General features: G+C 37.3%; 1 protein-coding gene across 5 annotated transcripts in view; it reads right to left on the minus strand.

Moving 5' to 3' along the window:
- Nucleotides 1–25,109, minus strand: part of LOC149822115 (uncharacterized protein At4g17910-like) — a 96,947-nt gene that overhangs the window by 66,062 nt on the left and 5,776 nt on the right. For all 5 annotated transcript variants that reach the window (XM_089980832.1, XM_089980831.1, XM_089980834.1 and 2 more), the window contains 4 exons: nt 15,859–15,968; nt 15,552–15,625; nt 15,272–15,347; nt 15,061–15,150 (listed from right to left, as the gene is read on the minus strand). In XM_089980832.1, the coding sequence (XP_089836958.1) occupies nt 15,061–15,150; nt 15,272–15,347; nt 15,552–15,625; nt 15,859–15,968 (350 nt within the window). The remainder of the gene's footprint in view (nt 1–15,060; nt 15,151–15,271; nt 15,348–15,551; nt 15,626–15,858; nt 15,969–25,109) is intronic.

Genomic DNA, 25,109 nt, shown 5'->3' on the forward strand with positions numbered 1-25,109 from the left:
CAAAGCTCGTGTTTCGAAGATCCCCATTTCATTTCATGGTATCAGAGCCGCGGAAGTACTAAATCTTGAGGAAAAGCTGCCTCAGATTCCGTGCCCGTTTGCAAAAGTGTTCGCCACTTGAAGAGAAGTGTTTTATCACTTCATTGGAAAAGATTTCACATCTTGTTGTATTGTTTTTTTTTCTTTCTTTCTCATTTTCCTTCTTGTTTCTCTTCTATCCCTATTCTTTCTCTCCTTGTAATCGATGGATGACAATGATAAAGTCACCATCATGCCTATGAAACTAAGCGATACGAACTATGTAACATGGGCTTCAATCATGAAGCACCATATATGGGGAAAAGGCTTATGGGGGATTGTGGATGGTTCCGATTCGGAACCTAAGCTATCTCTTACTAAAAAGGAGGGAGATAAAGACGTCCCTCTATCGGAAGAAGAGAAAATCAAGGCTATTGCCTCATACGAGAAGAAATGGAAAGAATGGAGAATATCTCATGCGAAGATAATGTCATGGCTTATCAATAGCGTTGACATTAAAAAATGCTCAAGTCTTGCCAAATTTGATCATGCCGATAAGGCATGGGAATACCTTAAGAATATGTATTCCCTTAAAGATATTGCACACGTGTGCAACCTCCAAGAAAAAGTTCGAATGATGACACAAGGAGACAAAACTATTCGTGAATATTACAATAGGTTGTCCGAACTTTGGGAAGAACTTTCCCTTTTAGAACCAAAGTGGCATTGTGCCGAAGACATCGAGCTTCGTCAGAAACAACTCGATGTTGAACATTTTTACCAGTTTATCACTGGATTAAGGCCGGAATTTGAAACCACTAAATCGGCCCTACTTCACCGGGGAAAAATTCCTTCTATTGTTGAAACTATTGAAGAGTTAACAATGGAAGAAAATCGTCTCCGGAAAGGTTCTTTAAAAATTGAAGATGATTCCGTTTTAGCCGTGTCTAGACCAGGGAATCATGTTCGATCATATAGGCCTCCTCACTTTAACCGACAAAATGGTGACTATGATAAGAAGAAAGTTATTTGTCATCACTGTCATGAACCGGGACACTACAGGCCACAATGTCCCAAACTTAAGGAGCTGAGAGAAAAAAGAGCTGCAATTGCTGGATCGGAGCCTAAAGATCAGGATGCACCAGTTTCCCTGGCCCAACTAATGGAAATCCTTCAGCCTCTCATCAAAGGTGCCTCTTCCTCATCTGAAGCTTCGACCGGCGCAGCAGCCTCATCTTTTTCTGATTTAGGTAAAATTTCTTGGCTTCTTGACTCTGGTGCATCTTTTCATATGACCCCAAATAATCAAAGTCTATCCAAATGTGTTAAAAATAAAACAAGTGTGTCAAAGGTCTTTACTGTTGATGGGACTTCTCTTGAAATAGAAGGAATAGGAGATTTTGAAAAAATTTATAAAACAAAAAAATTTTTTATTCCAGAAATTAGACATGTTCCCAAATTAAATTTAAATCTTTTATCTGTATCTCAAATTTCTGATTATGGGTGTAATATTTCTTTTTCTTCTCATGGTTGTTGGGTACAGGATCGCCAGTCAGGCAAGCTGATTGGGGAAGGCCATAGAGAAGGAGGACTCTATTACATGGATTTTTTGGAAATGCCGAAGAAAGCTTTTTGTTATAATATTCAAAAAATAGAGTTGGAACTGTGGCATAAGAGACTTGGTCACCCACATATTGCCAAAATCCAACATTTTCCAAATCTAGGGAAATTTTGTAACTCTGAATCATTTGATTGTAAAGATTGTATTCTCGGCAAAATGAAAAGATTACCATTTCAGAACAGAACTTTTTTCTCTTCAAGACCACTTGAATTAATACACTCGGATGTTTGGGGTCCTGCACCAGTAATTTCTAAAGGAGGATTTGTTTACTATGTTATTTTTGTCGATGATTTCTCCCGACATACGTGGATGTACTTTCTCAAACATAAGTCTGAAGTATTTTCATACTTTCAAACTTTTCATAATATGGTTAAAAACAAATTTCAAAATGATATTACTATTTTTCGCACAGATTCAGGGGGAGAGTTTTTATCCACAGATTTTCAAAATTATCTTAAATTGCATGGCATCACACATCAAAGATCTTGTCCTTATACACCTCAACAAAATGGACTGGCAGAACGAAAACATCGCCATATTATAGAAACCACTAGAACTTTATTAATAGCAAATCAAGTCCCTAAAGACTTTTGGGCAGAAGCTGCCTTAACTGCCACCTATCTCATTAATAGGATGCCATCTTCTTCGTTACAAAATATCACTCCCATTGAAAAACTTATGAACATTTCTCCAGACTACTCTAGATTAAGAATATTTGGGTGCAAATGTTTCATATTTACTGACAAAAATGATAAACTTTCCCCTCGTGCGATTCCCTGTGCCTTTTTAGGATATGCTGAAAACCAGAAAGGTTATAGATGTTTTGACTTCAAAAATAATAAACTATATGTGTCTAGAAATGTTTCCTTTCTTGAAAAGGAGAGCTTCTTTGATTTTAGAAAATTAAAAGACGTCACTGAGTACTCCTTTTTGCTAGATCTAACATCAACATCTGATGAATATGACCTTGATTGTAACTTTGATGATGATCCAAGAATTATTGATCTTAATGTTGAAAATGAAGAAGTTCATAGAGATACTAGTATTCAATATTCCAGGCGACAAGAGTCTAATACTCCATGTGCACTTGAGAAATATTCTAACATTCCAACTAGACAATCATCCCGAATCTCGAGGCCTCCAGAAAAGTTTGTATCATACGAGTCTTTCTCACCCACATATAGGGCAGTTATTGCATTAATTCACTCATATGAAGAACCATCCACATATTTTCAAGCAAAAAATGATATCAAATGGATAGAAGCCATGAAAGTTGAATTAGATGCACTTGAAAAGGCTTCTACATGGAATATTCAAGATCTTCCTCCAGGGAAGAAAACTATAGGATGTCGATGGGTTTATAAAATTAAAACCAAGAGTGATGGTACTCTTGAAAGATATAAAGCCCGTTTAGTAGCCAAAGGTTATGCCCAAGAATATGGGATTGATTATGAAGAAACCTTTGCTCCGGTGGCTCGTATGACTACTGTCCGAACCTTAATTGCCTTAGCTTCTATCAAAAAATGGTCTATTTTTCAAATGGATGTCAAAAATGCTTTTTTAAATGGAAAGCTAGTTGAAGAAGTATATATGGAACCCCCTCCTGGTCTAAGTATTCCTAAGGGTAAAGTCCTTCGCTTAGAAAAAGCTCTTTATGGACTTAAACAAGCACCAAAAGCTTGGTATGATAGGTTTAGTCGTGTTATGATTGATATTGGTTTTCAATTCTGTTTAACTGACACTGCTTTGTTTATTAAGAATTCTGATGCAGGGATCATTGTGCTTCTTCTCTATGTGGATGATATGATCATCACCGAAAGCGATAAACAGGGAGTTGAAACAATCAAAACACTTCTTAAATATCATTTTGAAATGACTGATTTGGGCTTGTTAAGATATTTTTTAGGCATTGAAGTTGCTTATTCTCCTAGAGGATATTTATTATCTCAGACTAAATTTGCTTTTGATATTGTTTTCAGGTCTGGTATTACTGATGATAAGAAAGTTGACACTCCAGAAGTTGTTAATGTTAAAATGAAGATTGATGATGGAGAACTTCTTGCAGACCCTACTCCTTACAGACAGCTTGTCGGGGCACTTTCCTATCTATCCATTACCAGACCAGATATAGCACATGCTGTTCATACAGCAAGTCAATTTCAACATGCTCCTACTTCTGTTCATATGGGAGCAGTCATGCGTATTATCAGATACATCAAGTCCTCTCTTTCACGAGGACTTTTCTTATCTTCCTCCTCTTCTCTTGATTTAATTGCATATACTGATGCTGATTGGGGAGGTGATCCCAATAACAGACACTCAACCACTGGCTTTTGTGTCTTTTTAGGGGAATCATTAATCTCGTGGAGGTGTAAAAAGCAGCAGAAGGTATCTCTCTCATCCACCGAAGCTGAATACAGAGCCATGGCAACCACGACCATGGAAGTAGTTTGGCTCCGACGACTGCTTGCTGACATGGGAGTTGAAGCAACAAAGGCTTCACAAATGTGTTGTGACAACAAAAGTGCGATCTACATTGCCAGTAACAGAACATTCCACGAACGCACCAAACACATCGAAATGGATTGTCACTACGTCAAAGAGGAATATCTACACGGGATAATTGATCTGCCATATGTCACTTCAGAATATCAGTTAGCAGACCTCTTTACAAAGCCTCTCGCTGCTCCCCGATTTCACTTTCTCTTAGACAAACTTTCGCTCATTGTACCGTAAGTTTGAGGGGGAGTGTTAAAATGTAAAACTATACATATATGTATATATAATAATATTATATTATATATATATATAAATACATTTTAATTTCTTTCTTTTCTGTATTTTTTTTCCTTTATTTTTATTTTTTGTCTTTATGTCATCTAGTTCAGTTTGAACTAGAATGACTGTTGCTAGTCAAGTCCTGTCCAGACTTGACTAGCAATAGAGCTGTTGGACTGACACAGTCCAACAACTCTTAATAGAGCTGTTGGACTGACACATTCCAACAGCTCTAAATAGAGCTGTTGGACTGTGCCCAACAGCTCTATTGAGTCCTCTTTCAGCTGTGTATATAAAGGGGTGCAGCCCCTCTTGTATTTTACTCCAATGCTTCTTAAGCAATTGGTTTTTCATATCAATAAAGAATACATTTTTATTTTTATTTTGTTTCCAGTTATACCCTTTTTAAGGGTTATGCTTTAGTGTCATTCTTGACACTTGCTCTTGTTAATCAAAGCTCGTGTTTCGAAGATCCCCATTTCATTTCATTGGCCACTGGCAGTCCAATATAAGAGGTTCATTCAGCAGCATGATGCAGCCAGGAGATATGCAGCAGCATGCCTCTTCGCCGAATGTGGTATTTGGACTCAGGAGCAACGCACCACATTTCTGGAGACCAAGGTAAGTCATCTCACGCTAAATCGTATCTTGGCATTGGAACAGTAGTTACAGGCGATGGTAAAATCATTCCATCGTGCACATAGGCATTAATATTGTTCTTACTTATGGTCCTCTTCATCTGTGTAACACTTTTCTTGTTCCTAACATGCAAAAGAACTTGATTTTTGTTTCTCAACTTGCTTGCAATACTAATTTCTGCATCTCCTTTTCTCCTTCTATTTTTGTGAAGGATATTCACACGAATTGAATGTTCGCTGAGGGAAGGATGTGTGGGAATCTTTACGTCCTAAACGAAGCTTTGTTGTCTTCATATTTGTCTTTGTCACCTTTGTTGCTTGTGTCCAGCATGCAATAGGTCTACAAGGGAGTTGATCTCTAGCACTGGCGTCTAAGCCACTGCAATATTAGATTTTTTTATACTCCTTGTAATAAACAAATTATCAATGTTGATGATAAGTAACATTTATCTTTATGTTCTAGTTGCAAAGTTTGTAAGAGTCATGAATTACCATTTGGTAGATTGTTTCTTATTGAACTTGTCTATTCCGATGTTTGGGGACCATCCCCCATTATGTCTTTGTCTAAATCCTGAAACGTGATCTATGTGGATGATTATTGTTGTTACACTGGAATTTTCTACATCAAGTCCAAGGATCAAGTTTTCTCTAATTTTAAGAGATTTAAATCCTATGTAGAAACTTAGTTTTCCCGCAAAATTCTTGCCTTACGAAGTGATGGAGGTGGTGAATACCTCTCACATGAGTTTATTAATTTCCTACACGATAATGGTATCATAAGTGAGATTTCTTGTCCTCGGACATCTCCACAAAATGTTGTGGCTGAATGCAAACATTGGCACATTGTTGAGAGAGACAATATGCATACAAACATAAAAAAGAAGTGCACGAAGGCACTCTCACAACACTTGAACACAATACGCAAAAAGCGTATAAATAATAAACATGCAATAATGCATGTATTTCATAAAGAGGAAGCAAGTGCTTGAGACTCTCAAGCTTGAGAAATACAAGGGGGGGGGGAATACCCCTATTTATACAAATGCAAGAAGGTGCAAAGGGAGGGCTCCCAAAGGAGTCGTTGGGAGCCCCCAACGGTCACATTTGTGACCGTTGGGGGGGCCCCAACGACTCTATTGGGGGACCCCCAATGCACAATAAAAAAAGAGAAAAATAAAAAGAAAAAAAAGAATTACAAAAAATAAAAAACAAAAAAGAAAGTTACAACATATTACAAAAGGGAATATGCGCAAAATAGGAAATGACAAAAATACCCTTTCGGGTAAATATATATAAATATATATATTTATATAGAGAGAGATATATGTACATATAATATATTATATGTAAATATATGTCTATGTACATAAATATATATATTTATATTTACAATAGTGATTTTTAGGAGATACATTTTAACACCCCCCCTCAAACTTACGGTGTGATAACCGCAAGTTTGTCAAGAAGGAAATGAAATCTGGGCGAACATAGAGCTTTTGTGAAGAAGTCGGCAAGTTGATACTCAGATGTCACATATGGTAGATCAATGATCTTCTTCAAGTATTCTTCTCGGACATAATGACAATTCATCTCTATATGCTTTGTTCGCTCGTGAAAGGTGTGGTTCTTGGCAATGTAGATTGCACTTTTATTGTCACAGCATAGCTTTGTTGGTTCTTTGACAACTACTCCCATATCTTCCAAAAGACGTCGAATCCATACAATTTCCATGGTAGTGGATGTCATGGCTCTATATTCGGCTTTAGTGGATGACAGAGAGACCTTCTGTTTCTTTTTACATCGCCATGAAATCAAATATTCACCTAAGAAAACACAAAAACCAGTGGTGGAGTGACGGTTACTAGAGTCACCTCCCCAATCTGAGTCAGTATAAGCAAGTAATTTTAAATCAGAAGAAGATAGAAATACTCCCTTATTTATTGTGCCCTTCAAGTATTTGATGATGCGAAGAACACTCATATGAACGGTTGTGGGAGCGTGCTGAAACTGACTGGCGATGTGTATAGCATGTGACAAGTCAGGTCGAGTAATACTAAGATACATTAACGAACCTACCAACCGCCTGTAAGAGGTAGGATCGGTTAAGGGAACACCATCGTCAATTTTCATTTTTGCTCCCACAACTTCAGGAGTTTTGCACACTTTGTCATCAGAAATCCCGGATCTGTCAATAATCTCACAAGCAAGTTTAGACTGAGATAGAAAATAACCGCATTGCGAATAGGCAACCTCAATTCCAAGAAAATATGTCAGAAAACCCAAGTCTGACATCTCAAATTTTGAAGTCAAGACGGACTACTCCTTGAACATCATCACCTGTAATTAACATATCATCAACATAGAGCAATAATATGACAATCCCTGCCTTAGATTTTTTAGTAAATAGAGCAGTGTCAGTATAACATGAGGAGAAACCATTTTCCAACATTACACTGGTAAATCTGTCATACCAGGCTTTGGGAGCCTGTTTCAGACCATAGAGAGCCTTTCGAAGACGAAGAACTTTATCTTTAGGAATCTTCATGCCTGGTGGGGCATCCATATACACTTCTTCGTAAAGATCACCATTCAAAAAAACATTTTTCACATCCATTTGAAAAATATTCCAATTTTTAATAGATGCAATAGTAATGAGACATCTAACTGTAACCATTCGGGCTACAGGAGCAAAAGTTTCTTCATAATCAATTTCATACTCTTGCCTATACCCTTTTACAACTAAGCAAGCTTTATACCTTTTCAGGGATCCATCGCTTTTAGTTTTAACTTTGAAAACCCATCGACAACCTATAGTTTTCTTTCCTATGGGTAGAGTTTGGAAATCCCAAGTTTCATCCCTTTTGAGAGGGCTAAATTCATTTTGCATGGCTTCTTGTCATTCTATACATTTTTTAGCTTCTTCAAAATTCCTTGGCTCAAAATAAGAGTGAATGGCACTAAGACAAGCCCTATACCGGGGTGAAAAAGAATCAAAAGAGACAAAACGAGTTGGCGGTCTCCTATTCCTCTCAGATCTTCGGTGATCGAGAGTAGGTACAAGCTCACTATATTGGTCAATGGCACTTCTAAATGTGTCTTGGTTTCTACGGGAGTAGGTTATCGGATCACTTGAAATCATGTTTTTTTTATCATTGAGAGGGTTATGTTCTTCAACATCACCATCATTTTCCTCATCGTGATTTGATGATACATCATCATCACTAGATATATCATCATTACTAGCCAATAAATCAAAAAGGAAAGAGTAATCAAAATTTTCTCGTTGAAAAACATTTTTTTCAAATCCACTCTCATTTTCTAAAAACGTTACATTTCTAGAAACATATAACTTATCATCTCAAAGATCATAGCAACGAAACCCTTTTTGAGTTTCGAAATACCCAAGAAAGGCGCAGGGGATAGCTTTGGGAGAGAGCTTGTCATTTTTATCCGTAAGTATAAAACATTTACACCCAAAAACACGTAGCCTATTATAATCAGGTTGAAGTTTATATAAGATTTCAAAAGGGGATATTTTTCCTAATATCCTCGATGGTAATTGGTTTATCAGATAAACAGAAGTGAGGGTTGCTTCGGCCCAAAAGTTCTTAGGAATGTTTTGAGAAATAAGCAGGGTCCTAGTGGTCTCAATGATGTGCCTATGTTTTCTTTCGGCCAATCCATTCTGTTGAGGGGTTTTAGGACAAGACCTTTGGTGAATAATTTTGTGATCCTCAAGATATGATTTAAATTGGTTGGAGAGATATTCTCCTCCAGAATCACTTCTAAAAATCTTTATATTACTGTTGAATTGATTCTTGATCATTGAGTGGAAGGTTTTAAAACATGTAAAAACTTCATGTTTATACTTTAAGAAATAGATCCATGAATACCTGGAGAAATCATCCACAAAAATAACATAGTAAGAAAAGTCTCCTTTTGAAACAACAGGTGCGGGTCCCCAAACATCGAAATGAACAATTTCGAAGGTTTTAGATGAGAACATAGTTCTTTGCTCAAAAGGTAAACTTTGCATTTTTTCGAGAATACAATCGTTACAGGAAAATGAATTTTTACATAGATTCTTTGCAAAATGTAAATAAGATAACTTGGTGACATTAGGATGACCAAGTCTTTTGTGCCATATGTTTATATCTTTGTTCCGGGCAACATTACAAAATGATTTTGGAACTTGGAGAGATTCCATATAGTATAAGTCTCCTTTTCTAAAACCTTCCCCAATCAATTTCCCGGACCGGCGATCCTATATAAAACATTTGTCACATGAAAATTTAATATCGCATCCATGGTCCGAGAGTTGAGAAACAGAGAGAAGGCTTAAGTTAAGTTAAGGTATAAATCTAATTTTTGGAATGAAAAAATCTTGAGTTTCAAAATTACCTATTCCTTTAATTTCAAGAGAGATTCCATCTGCAGTGGAAACAAAGGATGAAGAAACATTTTTTGAAAAATCGGAAAGTGAAAACATGTTTGGGGACATATGAAAAGATGCACCTGAGTCCAAAAGCCAAGAGACTTTACCTAGAATGAAAGAAATAGACACGACGGCACCGGATGTAGCTCCCTTGAGAAGAGGTTGAAGGACTTCCACTATTTGATTCAACGAGAGTGACCCACTTGATGATGCATCTTCCTTTTGTGGTACACTGGTGGTGGCCATAGCGAGAAGCCTCTTCCATTTGGGACATACGGGCTTGATATGCCCCGGTTCCTTACAAAAGTGACAAATAGTCTTGCTATAGTTCCTCTTTCCTCTTTGTCCACCATCTCCTCCTTGATTTTGGAATTTGAAATGAGGAGGACGATAGGTCTTTACATTATTTCCGAGTCTTGATACGGCATTGACCTCATTGTTTTATTCATGATTACAAGGAACCACAAGAACATTTTATCCTTGTTTACATAAACTCATAGGAGTTTCCTCACCACTTAATTTGGTGAGAACATCTTCAAGAGATGGAGGAGTAAATGAGGATAGAAGTGATGACCTTATTTGCTCAAATTCCGGTCTTAACCCATTTAAAAAGTTGAAGAACCGATCTTCTTTCAGTTGCTTGTGGCGGAGTTCAATTGCCTCTTCACTCTATTTTGGTTCAAGCATGGAAAGCTCATCCCAAATGGAGGAGAGGTCGGCATAATATTCCCTAATGGACATTTCACCTTGAGTAAGGGACAGGGCCTTCTTTTGAAGGTAATACTTATGGGATAGATCTCTTGATGTATACATTTTCTCAAGATAATGCCAAGCTTCTGATGCTTTCTTGAACTTGATAATGTTGGCATTAATCTTTGTTTCGACGGATGCGAAGAACCAAGAAAGAATCTTGAAGTTCTTCATTTCCCATTCGTCGTGCTTCTTGGAGTATTCTTCAAGAGCTTTGATCATTTCCTCTCCCTCAAGAACCTTGATTTCATTTCCGTCCATCACGGTTATTTTGGGTTCCGGTTCCAGAATTGTGCCTTGCACATAGCCCCATAATCCTTTACCTTTTATGTGAGCCTCTATGTTCCCGGCCCAAATATGGTAGTTGGACCCATTCAACTTGAAGCCAAGAGCGAAGTGAGACTCTTTTTCACCCATTAAGGAGTAAAGAAAAAGGAGAAGGAGGCGTACCAACACAATGCTTCAACTTCTAGCTTGCACAAGATCTTTCTAAAATATTTGAGAAGCAAGATCCACCACTTTAACTTCTAAGAATCCGAAGGCACGGATTTCGAGGCACTCGAAAAAAGAAGAATCCCACGATCCTTAATCACCAACCTTGCTCTGATACCATGTGAAATTGTCTACGAAGAGACAATATGCATACAAACATAAAAAAGAAGTGCACGAAGGCACTCTCACAACACTTGAACACAATACGCAAAAAGCGTATAAATAATAAACATGCAATAATGCATGTATTTCATAAAGAGGAAGCAAGTGCTTGAGACTCTCAAGCTTGAGAAATACAAGGGGGGGAATACCCCTATTTATACAAATGCAAGAAGGTGCAAAGGGGAGGCTCCCAAAGGAGTCGTTGGGAGCCCCCAACAGTCACATTTGTGACCGTTGGGGGCCCCCAACGACTCTATTGGGGGACCCCCAATGCACAATAAAAAAAGAGAAAAATAAAAAGAAAAAAAAGAATTACAAAAAATAAAAAACAAAAATGAAAGTTACAACATATTCCAAAAGGGAATATGCGCAAAACAGGAAATGACGAAAATACCCTTTCGGGTAAATATATATAAATATATATATTTATATATAGAGAGATATATGTACATATAATATATTATATGTAAAGATATCTCTATGTACATAAATATATATATTTATATTTACAATAATGATTTTTAGGAGATACATTTTAACAGATGTATGATGCGAACTTGAGATATAATTTATGGACAAAGGCATTTCATACGATCGTACATCTCATTAACATGATGCCTCTTAACCCCCTTAATGGAGGAATTTCATACCACAAGTTGTTTGGGGAACATCCTGATTATACTAGCTTATGTGATTTTGGATGTCAATGTTTTGTGTATATTAATGATACCCTCATAAACAAGACACCAAGAGCCAAAGTGTGTTTGTTTGTTGGCTATGACCAATATAAGGGGTATAGATGCTTTGACATGGTTGCTAAAAAGCTTTTAATTTCCAGACGTGTTTTAGGAAGATGTATTTGAAAATGAGACTGATTTGAAATCAAGTAGAAATTTTCAAGCATTATGGCTTTCTTCAAGATATGTCACCGCGACACAACGTTTGCGCAGCTGTACCCGTGTCAACACAGGTACAAGTACAAGGCACATTGTGAGTACGCCTGGTACCCGAAAAAACAAAAAAAAAATCGCCCTCCCCCCCTTTGACTCTCATCTTCCTCCTCTTTGTCTCCTCTCTCTCGCTCTCTCAATTTACCCCTCTCTCAGTCGCTGTTGTCTTCCCCCTCAGGCAAGAGAGAGAGAGAGAGAGAGAGAGAGAGAGAGAGAGAGAGGGAAGAGAAGAGAGAGAGGGAGAAGAGAGCCCAAAGGGGGGGACGTACCTCTTCTTCTTCTTCTTCTTCTTCTTCTTCTTCTTCTTCTTCTTCTTCTTCTTCTTCTTCTTGCAACAAACCGAGAGAGAGGGAGAGAGAAGAAAAAAGGGGAAAGGGCTAGGGTTACACCCTTTCCGCTTTTATAAGGGACTTCATTGACCAGGTTCAATGAAGCTAAAAAAAAATTATATGGATGGATGGTAATGTGGATCCATACATAATCCAGACCCAAAGGTCCCAAACTCTCTTTTTCTCTCTTTTTAAGATAAAAAAAAAGAATTTTAATATGGATCCGAATATAGCTTCATACATAATCCACACACAAACTCTCTCAGTATATAATATATATTTTAGATATAACATATATATTTAGATTATATTTCAGTTTATTTCGTATTTATGTGATATATATAGTCGTGTCCCCGTACCCACATTTTTTGGAATTGCTGTATCATACCCTCCGCACCCGCACACCCGTACCCAGGTGACACTCTTCAGGTGTCACGAGTGGCACAAATTCTGTGAACAAGTTTAGGTTGAGTGTGGAAGTGGACAGCAGTGAGAAGTCATCAGTTCAGCACCTCCTACATGTGCCATTCAGCCACCTTTTCAATTCTTTCATCAGGTATACTCAAGGAGGCAGCGTGCAGCCAATTCTGAAAACACTTCAAAACAATCTTCGCTTTTGCAATCAATACGAAAGAGTGGCGAGGAAAACATGTCTACGGTGCCAACTAATAGTGGTGAAACCAATGTTCATAGCTCGGATAAAATCAATGTGATAATCAGCCCCAAAATGTTGTTGCTGAAGAGGCATTAGACGCAACTTCATAGATCAAGCCGTTTTAAGCATCCACCAAAAAAATGGGTCAGCTATGAGGCATTCTCAACGGATTTTCAGTTTTTCACTATCTCCCTAGACGAACATAAGGAGCCGGTCTCTTTCAGTGAAGCATCAAAAATCAAAGATGGATTGATGCTATGAACGAAGAGATTTTAGCCCTCCATGAATGTGACACATGGGATGTGGTTAAGAAGCCAGAAGGAAAGAATGTTGTGGGATGCCGTTGGGTCTATAAAATTAAAAAGAAATCTGATGAAAGTATAGAACGGTATAAAGCACGACTGGTGATGAAGGGATACACACAAGAATATGGTCTCGATTTTGTTGAGACCTTCAACCCTATTGTTTGGATGGGCACAATCCGGGTGGTGCTGTCATTGGCGGTGACATTCGGTTGGCAACTCTTTTAGCTAGACGTGAAGAATGCATTTCTTCACAGTGACCTCAATGAGGAGTTTTACATGGAGCTCCCATCTGGCTATCTGGAGGAGACACACAAGCCACAGTTCTAAAATTTAAGAAGGCTATCTACGGCCTCAAACAGGCTTCAAGGGCTTGGTTTGAAACTTTTGGTAATGTTGTAGAAGCCTTGGTTTTCAAAGAAGTCATTATGATTACTCCTTCATTCATGATAGGTATGATATTACAGTTGTTCTTGTTTACATGAATGATCTATGGTACCCGAACACTCCATTTTTTCCTTCGTACCCGTGTTGATACGCGTATCCCTGTGTCAACACATGTCAACACCTGGACACTGTAAGGAAATATGCGGAAGCACGAAAATATGCGCTGATACCAGGCATATTATATATATAAAATCTTAACAGACACCATTTTACCGTCCGTACATACAAGTTTGTATTCAATTTAGAATTTATACTAATATTTTCAGTTTATAACTTCATATTTTCAGTATATAATATATATTTTAGATATAGCATATATATTTAGATTATATTCAATTAATTTTATATTTATGTGATATATATAGATGTGTCCCCATACCCACATTTTTTTGAATTGTCATGTTGTACCCATACCCGTACCCTTACCAACACCCATACCCAGGTGACAGTGAATGATATATTCATCACGGGAAGCCGCATCTCCAAAATAGCCCAGCTGAAAAATATTCTTCATAAAAGGGTTTCACATGAAAGACAAGGCCTCTCAGATTTTTTCTTGGGATACAGGTAGATCAGCAAGATGGTTCTCTTATTTTGACCCAAAAAAATATGCCATGGATTCGTCGAAACGAAGTGAAATGTTGCAGTGCAAGCCCATATACACGTTTGTTGCTCTCAATGCACAATTGGGACAATACAGTGAAGAAAGTGATTCACCGTTAGAAGAGGCCAAGGAATTCAGAAGTTTAGTTGGTGCCCTTCAGTATTTGATGTTCAATGTCCAGATCTGGTTTACGCTGTAAACCAAGTTTTCCATCATATGCATGCACCAGAGAAGAGACATGGTCGCCATAAAAGGAATTTTGAGATATATTAAAGGTACAATATTGGATGGCCTCTTCTATAGAAGACATTCATAGATTGTCACAGATATTCCCATTATTGGTTGTTGGAACAAAGTAGGAAGTTCAGGTTAGAGATGACTAGACTTTGACGAGTTTCCATTGGACAGATGAAGAAGGAAGACAAGTTGCCCTCCGCCTCTCCTTTTTTTCTTGGATACAGCCTTCCTTCATCAAAAGATTATAATACTGACATTGATGTTCCAGTTTTGCTAAGTTTATATTGAAGTAAAAATGTTAAAGAAAAAACTCATTGCTAGTTTGACGGACATAAATTGAAAAAGGCTGCAATATCTCACTGTAATGAGAGGATATCATTTCCATGAAAGGCAGCTCCATAATCGATCTAACACCGCCAAATTTGGAACCCAGTGTAACAACATCCAAAAATAGATACATCAAATCTAGAAACACAAAGCAAGTCACTAGCCAAACACTTCAAGAATTCTAATAGTGACTTACCCCATGGCACTAGTTTGTTCAACAAATGTCAATAAATTTTAAATCATGTTGACTACCATGAACAGATATAAATTCCTTACAATCAATTTAATATGAAAATAAATGCATTCCCAGCTTACCAAACTGGTGCCATAGGTCTCAGTTTTAGCATATCTTCTAGGAAAAATTTTGAAATCAACAGCCAAGATGCACAAGCAAGTGACGATCATCTAATCAAAAAGAAGTGAAACAAGTTTGATTAGTATGATTCAATGAAAAAAAGTAATTTAAGTAATATAATAACAAAAATATTAAGAATGTCTAAGATACTGAAGTTGACTTAAGACATACGATGGAAACTCGGTATGATGAGATCATCCTCCTAAGAACTGATGATGATTCAGACCCTACCTTGGCATAATGAGGTCTAGACGACCAAATGCAGAGAAATAAACTTATGTCAGGTGCAAATATCCAGAATATATATATATATATACATATATATACATATATATCTATATGCAAATTAGATATGCTCTAAGCAGTCTAGGATGCCCAAAAGGATGTTTAAGGACTTACTGATGAATGGATACATCCCTTAGGTTAATATGATTCTTAACAACTTATATACCTTCCAATTGCAACAACGACAACCAACAGCAGCATCACACAGGCTGCACATTTGTATGTCCATTCTGCTAGTATCTGGCAAAAATAAATGCTACAATATTCACTCAATGATATGCACTAGAAAGACAATGATATATGCAAGAAACAAATTTAGAGCATGTAACTTATCCTGATTATAATAATATAATTAGTTCAGACACCATTTTTTATTTCCATACTAAGAGCAAAATATTGGACATGACCCAACATCTGAAACAAAGAATGGAAAAAGTTCATAAGCATGATCAAAGGCTAGCAAAACAACTTACAGTGAAAATCAAAGCAGTTGGAAGAATGAGATAAAGAAAATCTACTGACAACATTAAGAAATATTGCCTCCAATCTTTAGATCCAGGCATCGTACTCTGATTTCTCAATCCTGTACTCAAAGTGGCATTAATAAGAACTGAAAATTAATATATATACCAGATTAATCCCTATATTATAATTTCTTTATAGGAATATATTTTAAACTTTACATGTATGAGTTCAGTTGCAATAAATCAGCATGTCATAATCTAACCATGTTTAGAACATACAAAAGACTAAGAATTAGAATAGACTAACATTTAAGAACTAACAATAAAGAAATAATACAAGTTCAAAACAACCAAAAATCAGAATGGAAAATTTACCATCTTGAAGCATATCCCACATAGTCAAAAGAGGCAACATTTATATCATTGTCATTCAAGGTTCACTATTTTAATACATTTAATTTATTTCATTAATTTTGTGTCCCACATAAATATGGTCACCCTGAATGGAGAAAAACAGTACTTCACTTTAATTAGCATGTGCATACTGTTAAAATGTAATGTTCTTATATATGTATATATATATATAGAGAGAGAGAGAGAGACATATATATAGTATATATATGTACATGTATCTATCTAAGTATATATATATAAATATATATTCAAAAGCCGATAAGGGTATTTCGGCCATTTCCCACATTTTGCTCATATTCTCATTTGAGAATATGATTCTGTTTTCCTTTTTTTATTTCTTTTTAGTTTTTCTTTTTATTTTTTGTTTTTTGTCAATGTTGTAACATGGGGGGGCTATGTCACAGGGACTCGGCAAACTGGGTGCGCATGTGGGTGCGGCACCCGGTGCGGTCAACCCGACCCTGAGTGGGGTCAACGCACCCAGGGTCATTTGTGTCTAATTTTTAGACTTAAAAAAAATTACGCCAGATGAACTTTGCTGCTGAAGGAGGATTAGGGCAAATTTTTTTTGCCCCAATCCTCCCTTCCTTTCCTCCCGACCCCTCCTCCTGAAGCCTCCGCTAGACCCCAACGCCGCCGCCAACCGCTCCGCCTCTGCTCTCCTCCTTAGGTACGCTCTCTCCTCTCCTCTTCGACCCCTCCCCTGCACAAAGAGGGCGCAGGGAGGGGGCTCGGCCCCTCCCCAGCACAAAGAGGGAGGACAGGGAGGCTGCACACAGAGAGCGCAGGGAGGGGCTCGGTCCCACCCCTTCCAACAGGGAGTGCACCCCTCCCCTGCACAAATTATATATATATATATATTGTTGCACCTCCGCACCCAAGTTTTTTTAAAGTGCCGCACCCGCACCCATGTGACATAGGGGGGCCCCCAACATATACGTTGGAGCCCCCTCCAACAGTTATATTTATAACAGTTGGAGGGGCTCCAACGTATATGTTGGAGCCCCCCCACTACTCTAACTTGTATATATAGGGGTGATCCCCCTCAAGCTTCTTTAAGCTTTTTGTAAAGCCCCTTTGGGATTCAATATATTGAAATTCATATTTTTTTCATGCCTTTGTGCATGTGTATCCGTGCCTTTGTGCACTTGTGAGAGTTCTCCTTGTGCCTTTGTGCACACTTCTTGTTTCTAAAATTGTGGTTGTACACAAATTCTCTTTTTATAGAGATTTTTATATGATATCAGAGCTAGGTTGTTTGGAGAAAGAAAACCTTGTGGTTCTTCATAATATCGAGTGCCTCGAAAAGTGTGCCTTCAACTTTTTGGTGATTGGCTTGAAGACTTCTCTCAATCCAATATTTTGAAGATTACTATAACAAGTAAGATTTAAAATCTTATTGTGGTACATATCATTTTCTCTCATCTTACCTCTCTAATGGGTGAAAAACACTCGCATTTCTCTCTTGGCTCTAAGCTTAATGGATCCAATTATCATGTGTGGGCCGAAAATATGGAAGTCCATATTAAAGGAAAAGGGCTTTAGCGTTACGTTTAAGGCTCGATTCCGGAACCGGAGCCTAAAAATCACTTTGGTTGAAAGAGGGGAAATCAAAATTCTTGAGGGAGATGAAAGAACCAAGGCTCTTGAGGAATATAACAAAAAACATGAGTGAAAAATGAAGAACTTCAAGATCTTGTCATAGATCTTCTCCTCCAATGAGACAAGAATCAACGTCAATATTATAAAGTTCAAAAAGGCATCTCAAGCATAGAGGTACCTTGAGAAGATGTACACTTCTAGGGATTTGTCCCATAAGTATTACCTCCAAAAGAGGGTGTTAACCCTTCTTCAAGGGGAAATGACTATAAGGGAGTATTTTGCCAAACTCTCTTCCATTTGAGATGAGCTTGCTATGCTCGAACCAAAGTCGAGTAGAGAAGCCATAGAGATTGTCGTGAACAATTAGAAGAAGATCGATTTTTTAATTTTTTGAATGGGCTAAGACCCGAGTTTGAGCAAATTAGTTCTCTTCTATCCTCCTTCATCTCTCCCTTTCTTGAAGACGTCATTACAAAATTAAGTGGAGAGGAAACTCGTATGGGCATTAGCAAGCAAAATCCAAGTGTTCTTGCAATGCCTACAAATGAAGAAGAGTGTGATGGAGCAAATATCGTTTCTAGGCCCGGGAACAACTTGAGGACATATAAACCTCCTCATTTTAAAAATCAAAATCAAGGATCCAATGGTGGACAAGGCGGAAGAAGGGACTATAGCAAAATTGTGTGTCACTTTTGCAAGGAACAGGGACACATCAAACTGGTTTGTCCTAAATGGAATAAATTATTGGCTATGGCAACCACATCCCAACCACAAAAAAAAAAAAAGTGTATCTACTTTCACAAATGAAGCTCTCTCTAAATCAAATTATGGAAGCTCTTCAACCTTTTCTTAAGGAAGTCATTTCCGATGACGTTGTATCTATTCCTTTCCCTCCAGGTAAAACTTCTTGGCTTTTAGATTCGGGTGTTAAATTTCATATGTCTTCAAACATTTCTTCTCTTTCCAAATATTCTAAAAATTTGTCACCATCTTTTGTTTCAACCGCGGATGGTAGTTCTCGTAAAATTAAAGGTATTGAAAACTTTGAAACCCAAAATTTCTTTATTCCCAAAATTAGATTTATACCAAAATTAAATTTGAACTTACTTTCCATCTCTCAACTCTCGGACCTTGGATGTGACATTCAATTCTCATCTAATAAATGTTTAATACAGGATCACCAGTCCGAAAAGTTGATTGGGGAAGGCTCTAGGAAGGAAGACTTATACTATGTGGACTCTCTTCAAATTCTTAAAACTCCTTTTTTAATGTGGCCCAACATAAAAACATAAATGTTTGGCACAAAAGACTTGATCATCCCAACATCACCAAGTTATCCTATTTGCATTTTGTTAAAAATCTTTGTAAAAGTACTTTCTCTTGTAATGATTGCATTCTTGGAAAAATGAGAAACATGCCTTTTGAACAAAGATCTATGTTTACCACCAAACCTTTTGAAATTATTCATTCGGATGTTTGGAGACCGGCACCCGTCATATCCAAGAGAGGCTTTGCCTATTATGTAACTTTTATGGATGATTTTTCTCGATATTGTTGGATATATTTTCTTAAACATAAGCATGAAGTCCTTTTATGTTTTAAATCATATCATAAGATAATTAAGAATCAATTTAATAGTAATTTAAAGATATTTAGGACCGATTCCGGAGTTGAATATCTCTTCAATTAATTTAAAAAATATCTTGAAGACTATGGTATTGTCCATCAAAGATCATGTACTAAGACCCCACAACAAAATGGGTTGGCCGAAAGGAAGCATAGGCATATCATTGAAACCACTAGAACTCTACTTATATCCCAAAGCATTCCAAAAAAAATTTGGGCCGAGGCAGCTCTTGCATCCATTTATCTTATTAATCGTCTTACATCCAAGAAGTTAGGTAAAATTTCTCCTTTTGAGACTCTATATGGAAAAGAACCCAATTATAATAGATTGAGAGTCTTTGGTTGTAAGTGTTTTGTCCTTACGGATAAAAATGATAAACTCTCACCAAAAGTCATTCGTTGTGCTTTTCTTGGCTATTTTGAAACCCAAAAAAGATTTTGATGTTATGATACTAAGAATGATAAGTTATATGTCTTAAGGAATGGGACATTTTTGGAAAATGACAGTGGTTTTGAAAAGAATGAATCACACTTAGAAAATGTCGACTATTCCTTTCCATTTGATTTATTATCTAAAGATGATGATATCTCTAGTGATGATGAATTAACATACGATGGTAACAATAAATTGGTTGAAAACAACAATGATTCTATTCCTCCTACCTCTCAAGAAGAAAATATAACTAGAGTCCCTATCACATATACTCATAGAGATAGAAGTACCTTTAGAAGTGTTATTGAACAATACAGTGAACCTAGCGAATCTATCTCCACACATGATACAAATCCTAGAAGAACCAAAAGAACTAGAAAAACTCCCTCTAGATTCGTATATTTTGATTCTTTCTCTCTTAAATATGGGGCTCGTTTAAGTGTCATTCACTCATATTTTGAACCAAAAAATTTTGAAGAGGCCAAAAGATGTGTCGAATGGAGAGAAGACATGGAGAGTGAACTCAAAGTGCTTAGGAAAGCTAACACTTGAGAATTTCAAATGTTTTCCAATGGAAAGAAAACTATAGGATGTTGATGGGTGTTCAAAGTCAAAACTAAGAGTGATGGATCTCTTGAGAGGTATAAAGCTCGCTTAGTAGCTAAAGGGTATAGTCAAGAATATGGGATTAACTATGAAGAGACATTTGCTCCAGTAGCACGTATGGTTACTGTCAGATGTCTCATCACCATTGCTTCAATTAGAAAATGAAATATTTTTCAAATAGACATCAAAAATGCATTTTTAAATGGAGATCTTAATGAAAAAGTTTATGTGGATGCTCCACTTAGTATGAAAATCCCTAAAAATAAAATTCTCCGTCTTCGAAAAGCTCTTTATGGCTTAAAACAAGCTCCCAAAGCTTGGCACGATAGGTTTAACAATGTAATGATAGAAAATGGTTTCTCTTCATGCTATACTGACATTGCATTGTTTGTTAAGGAATCTGATGCAAGAATTGTTGTGATGATACCAAAGAAATCAAGAGCATTAAATCTATCTTGACTTCAAAATTTGAAATGTCATACTTAAGATTTCTGACATATTTTTTGGGAATTGAGGTTGCCTATTCTCACAGAAGTTATTTTTTGTCTCAAACTAAACTTGCTTGTGAGAATCTTGACAGATCAGGAATCACAGATGACAAGGTCTGTGAAACTCCTGAAATAGTGATTTCGAAGATAAAGATTAATGATGGAATTCTCTTAAAAGATCTCACACCTTACAGACAATTGGTTGGATCTCTAACGTATCTAAGCATTACTAGTCCTGATATCGCTCATGCAGTACATGTTGCTAGTCAATTTCAATATTCACCTACTACAGTTCATATGAACGTCATTCTCTGTATCATCAGATACATAAAGAGTACACTAAACAAGGAGGTATTTCTATTTTCTTCTGAATTGAATTTAATTGCTTATACTGACTCTGATTGGGGAGGTGACCCGAATAACTGTCACTCCACCACTGATTTTTGCATCTTTTTAAGAGAATCTTTAATTTCTTGGAGATGCAAGAAACAACAGAAGGTCTCACTCTTATCCACAGAAGTTGAATATAGATCCATGGCATCTACTACCATGGAGATTGTTTAGATTCGCAGCTTGCTGAAAGATATGAATATTCAAGTTCAAGGGCCCACAAAACTATGTTGTGATAATAAAAGTGCAATTTTGCCAAAAATCACACATTTCATGAGCGTACGAAGCATATTGAGATGGATTGCCACTATATTCGTGAAGAATGCTTAAAAAGAACCATAGACCTTCCATATGTTACATCAGAATATCAACTCGCAGACTTCTTCACCAAAGCGTTGTGCTCTCCAAGATTTAACTTCCTTCTTGGCAAACTTTCGGTTATGTCACCCTAAGTTTAAGGGGGGGGGTTAAAATGTAATGTTATATATATATATATTCAAAACCCGATAAGGCTATTTTGGTCATTTCCCATATTTTGCGTATATTCTCATTTGAGAATATGATTGTATTTTCCTTTTTTATTTCTTTTTTAGTTTTTATTTTTGTTTTTTGTTTTTTTGTCAATGTTGTAACATGGGGGGGGCAACATATAAGTTGGAGCCCCCTCCAAGGGGCTCCAACGTATATGTTGGAGCCCCCCACTACTCCGACTTGTATATATAGGGGTGATCCCCCTCAAGCTTCTTTAAGCTTTTTGTAAAGCCCCTTTGGGATTCAATATATTGAAATTCATATTTTTTCATGCCTTTATGCATGTGTATCCGTGCCTTTGTGCACTTGTGAGAGTTCTCCTTGTGCCTTTGTGCACACTTCTTGTTTCTAAAATTGTGTTTGTACACAAATTCCCTTTTTATAGAGATTTTTACACATACTTCTTATTAGACCAGCCACCCATAAATGGCATGGGATGTCCCCAAGCGATAGTACTTTCATATTACAAATTAATTTGGTATTGGTAGCATGTCACTGCAGTGACTACTTGGCTTACACTGTTATGCCCTTATTTTTTCTCATGAAATACCAAACATTGAATAGCAGCAAGACAATGAACACAAGTGGAAGCAAATGCTTAAGCATGACACTTACATCAGATATTAAATTGTTGTGGACTTTATTAAATTTCGTATGTATGGTTCAGCTTGCACAGGAAAGTAGAGAGAGAGAGAGAGGAGATGCACAATCGGCTGGGGCGGCACACTAAGGCTCGACTTCCAAACCCTAGGCTTTATAAAATAAAACAGGTATACAATGAGCCTTGTAATATCAGAGATATTACAAGGATGCCATTAATGAAGATGTATTGAGCATGTGTTTTATTTAACATGCCATGCGTATGGATCTGGATCCAGATCCATACGCAAACTATATTTTAACACCCTCCCTCAAGTTGTACGTGATTTTGGAGCATGTACAACTTGCTCTTTAATAGCCAAAATTGATGTCCTGTTAACCCCTTGGTAAACAGGTCTGCCACTTGATCTTCTGTTCGAACATGACGTAGTTCTATCTCCTTCACATCGACTTTCTGCCGTATAAAATGTTGATCAATCTCAATGTGCTTCGTTCTGCTATGCTGAATAGGATTACATGCAATGTTTATTGCGCTTTGGTTGTCACATAGAAGAAATGATCGAATAATTGTCTCCCCAAGATCACTCAATAAGTGTCTAATCTATGTGGCTTTTGTCGTGTCTGCAGCCATCGATCTGTATTCAGACTCTGTACTCGATCGTGCCACTGCCTTTTGTTTTATGCTGCTCCAGGACACTAAATTGTGTCCAATATATACACAATATCCAGAGACAGATCGTCTCTCATCTGGATCCCCTGCCCAATCTGCATCTGTATAAGTGATGAGTTCATGTCCTCTATGCAGATTATCATTCTTGCGACAAACAAGTCTGTCTCTTATAGTTCCTTTTAAATAGCGTAGAATGCGCTTCACAGCTTCCATATGACCCTCTGTTGGAGCATGCATAAACTGGGATACCTGATTGACAGCATAAACTATATCAGGTCTGGTAAAGGTCAAGTATTGTAACATCCCCATGAGACTTCTATATGTTGTAGGGTTGACACAAAGATGACCATCTTCAGAGCTCAGCCTTTGATGTAATACACTAGGAGTACTGACTGGCTTGCAATTCGTCATCCCGGCTCTTTCTAGAAGGTCAAGAGTGTATTTTTGTTGCATGAGTGTCAATGTGTCTTGTTGTCTGTCAACTTCCACACCAAGAAAATACCTCAATTCTCCTAAATCTTTCATCTTGAAAGTTTTCATTAAAAACTGCTTCATGTCTTGCACATGATTATCTAAACTTCCAATGATCACAATGTCATCAACATATATAAGAAGAAGTATAACAATGTCTGCCTTTTGGTAAATAAAGAGTGAGTAATCCAGAGAGCATCTTCTAAAACCATAACTCTGAATTTGCATAGAGAAACTTTCAAACCAGGAACGGGACGCCTGTTTCAACCCATACAGAGATTTCCTTAGTTTCCACACCCAGGCAGTAGGATCCTTCTCGGCATAACCAGGAGGTTGCTCTATATACACTTCTTCCTTTAAAGTTCCATGCAAAAATGCATTTTTAACATCCATCTCGCTAAGGCTCCAACCTCGATCGACTGCTAGGGATATGATGACACGAATAGTACCCATTTTGACTACCGGACTAAAAGTTTCATCGTAGTCTTCACCATATTGTTGTGTGAATCCTCGAGCAATAAGTCGTGCCTTATATCTGTCAATACTTCCTTCAGGCTCATACCTTGTTTTATAAACCCATTTTGAGCCAACTACATTCTTTCATTCTGACCGAGGGACTATTTCCCAAGTCTGGCATTCATGAAGAGCTTTCATTTCTTCATTCATAGCTTCAGTCCAATGACGGGATTGAAGAGCTTGATTAAAACAAGTGGGTTCATCCTGTTTTGTGAGCTGAGACATAAACAACTGGAAATCAAGGGAGAAGGTCTCATAACTCACCCATCGTTGAATAGGATGCTTAATGCGTGACGGCCTTTGAGCTGGATCATTGGCGATGCTTTCCACATTCCTCGGCTCTGTATTTTTGTCTCGTCTAGTGTATATTTGTCCAGAGAAGCGTTCTATTGGAGGTGGCTCAACTGGAGACTCAACTGGAGATAATTCAACATGCAACTGTGGGTCATTCAACTCCCTACTCAAGCCGAAGGAAAGACAATTTGTCTGACATGTTTCTTCTGTATTAGCAAGTAGATCTACGCTCATCCATGGATCATATACTTCTAATTCTCGAGATGGCAACGCTGCAGAGTCATTGACCTGAAAATTCCGTTCGTCAAAAACAACATTTCTGGAGGTCCTAATACGTTTTGTAGTAGGGTCATAGCATCGATAACCTTAGTATTCATCTGCATACCCAACAAATCTGCACTTGACAGCCTTGTCCTGAAACTTATTTCGCAGAGATGAATCAATATGTACATAACATACACAACAAAAAACACGCAGCTTATCGTAAGAGGGATGTTGCCCAAATAAAGTATAATAGGGAGATTTCCGATCCAAAAGTGCCATAGGAAGACGATTTATGATATGAAGAGATGTGTGAAAAACTTTTGTCCAGAGACTAACGGGCACATTGCTATCATGT

This window comes from Nuphar pumila, chromosome 11 (assembly GCF_984573655.1).
Source record: "Nuphar pumila chromosome 11, dmNupPumi1.hap1.1, whole genome shotgun sequence".
Classification (NCBI taxonomy): domain Eukaryota; kingdom Viridiplantae; phylum Streptophyta; class Magnoliopsida; order Nymphaeales; family Nymphaeaceae; genus Nuphar; species Nuphar pumila.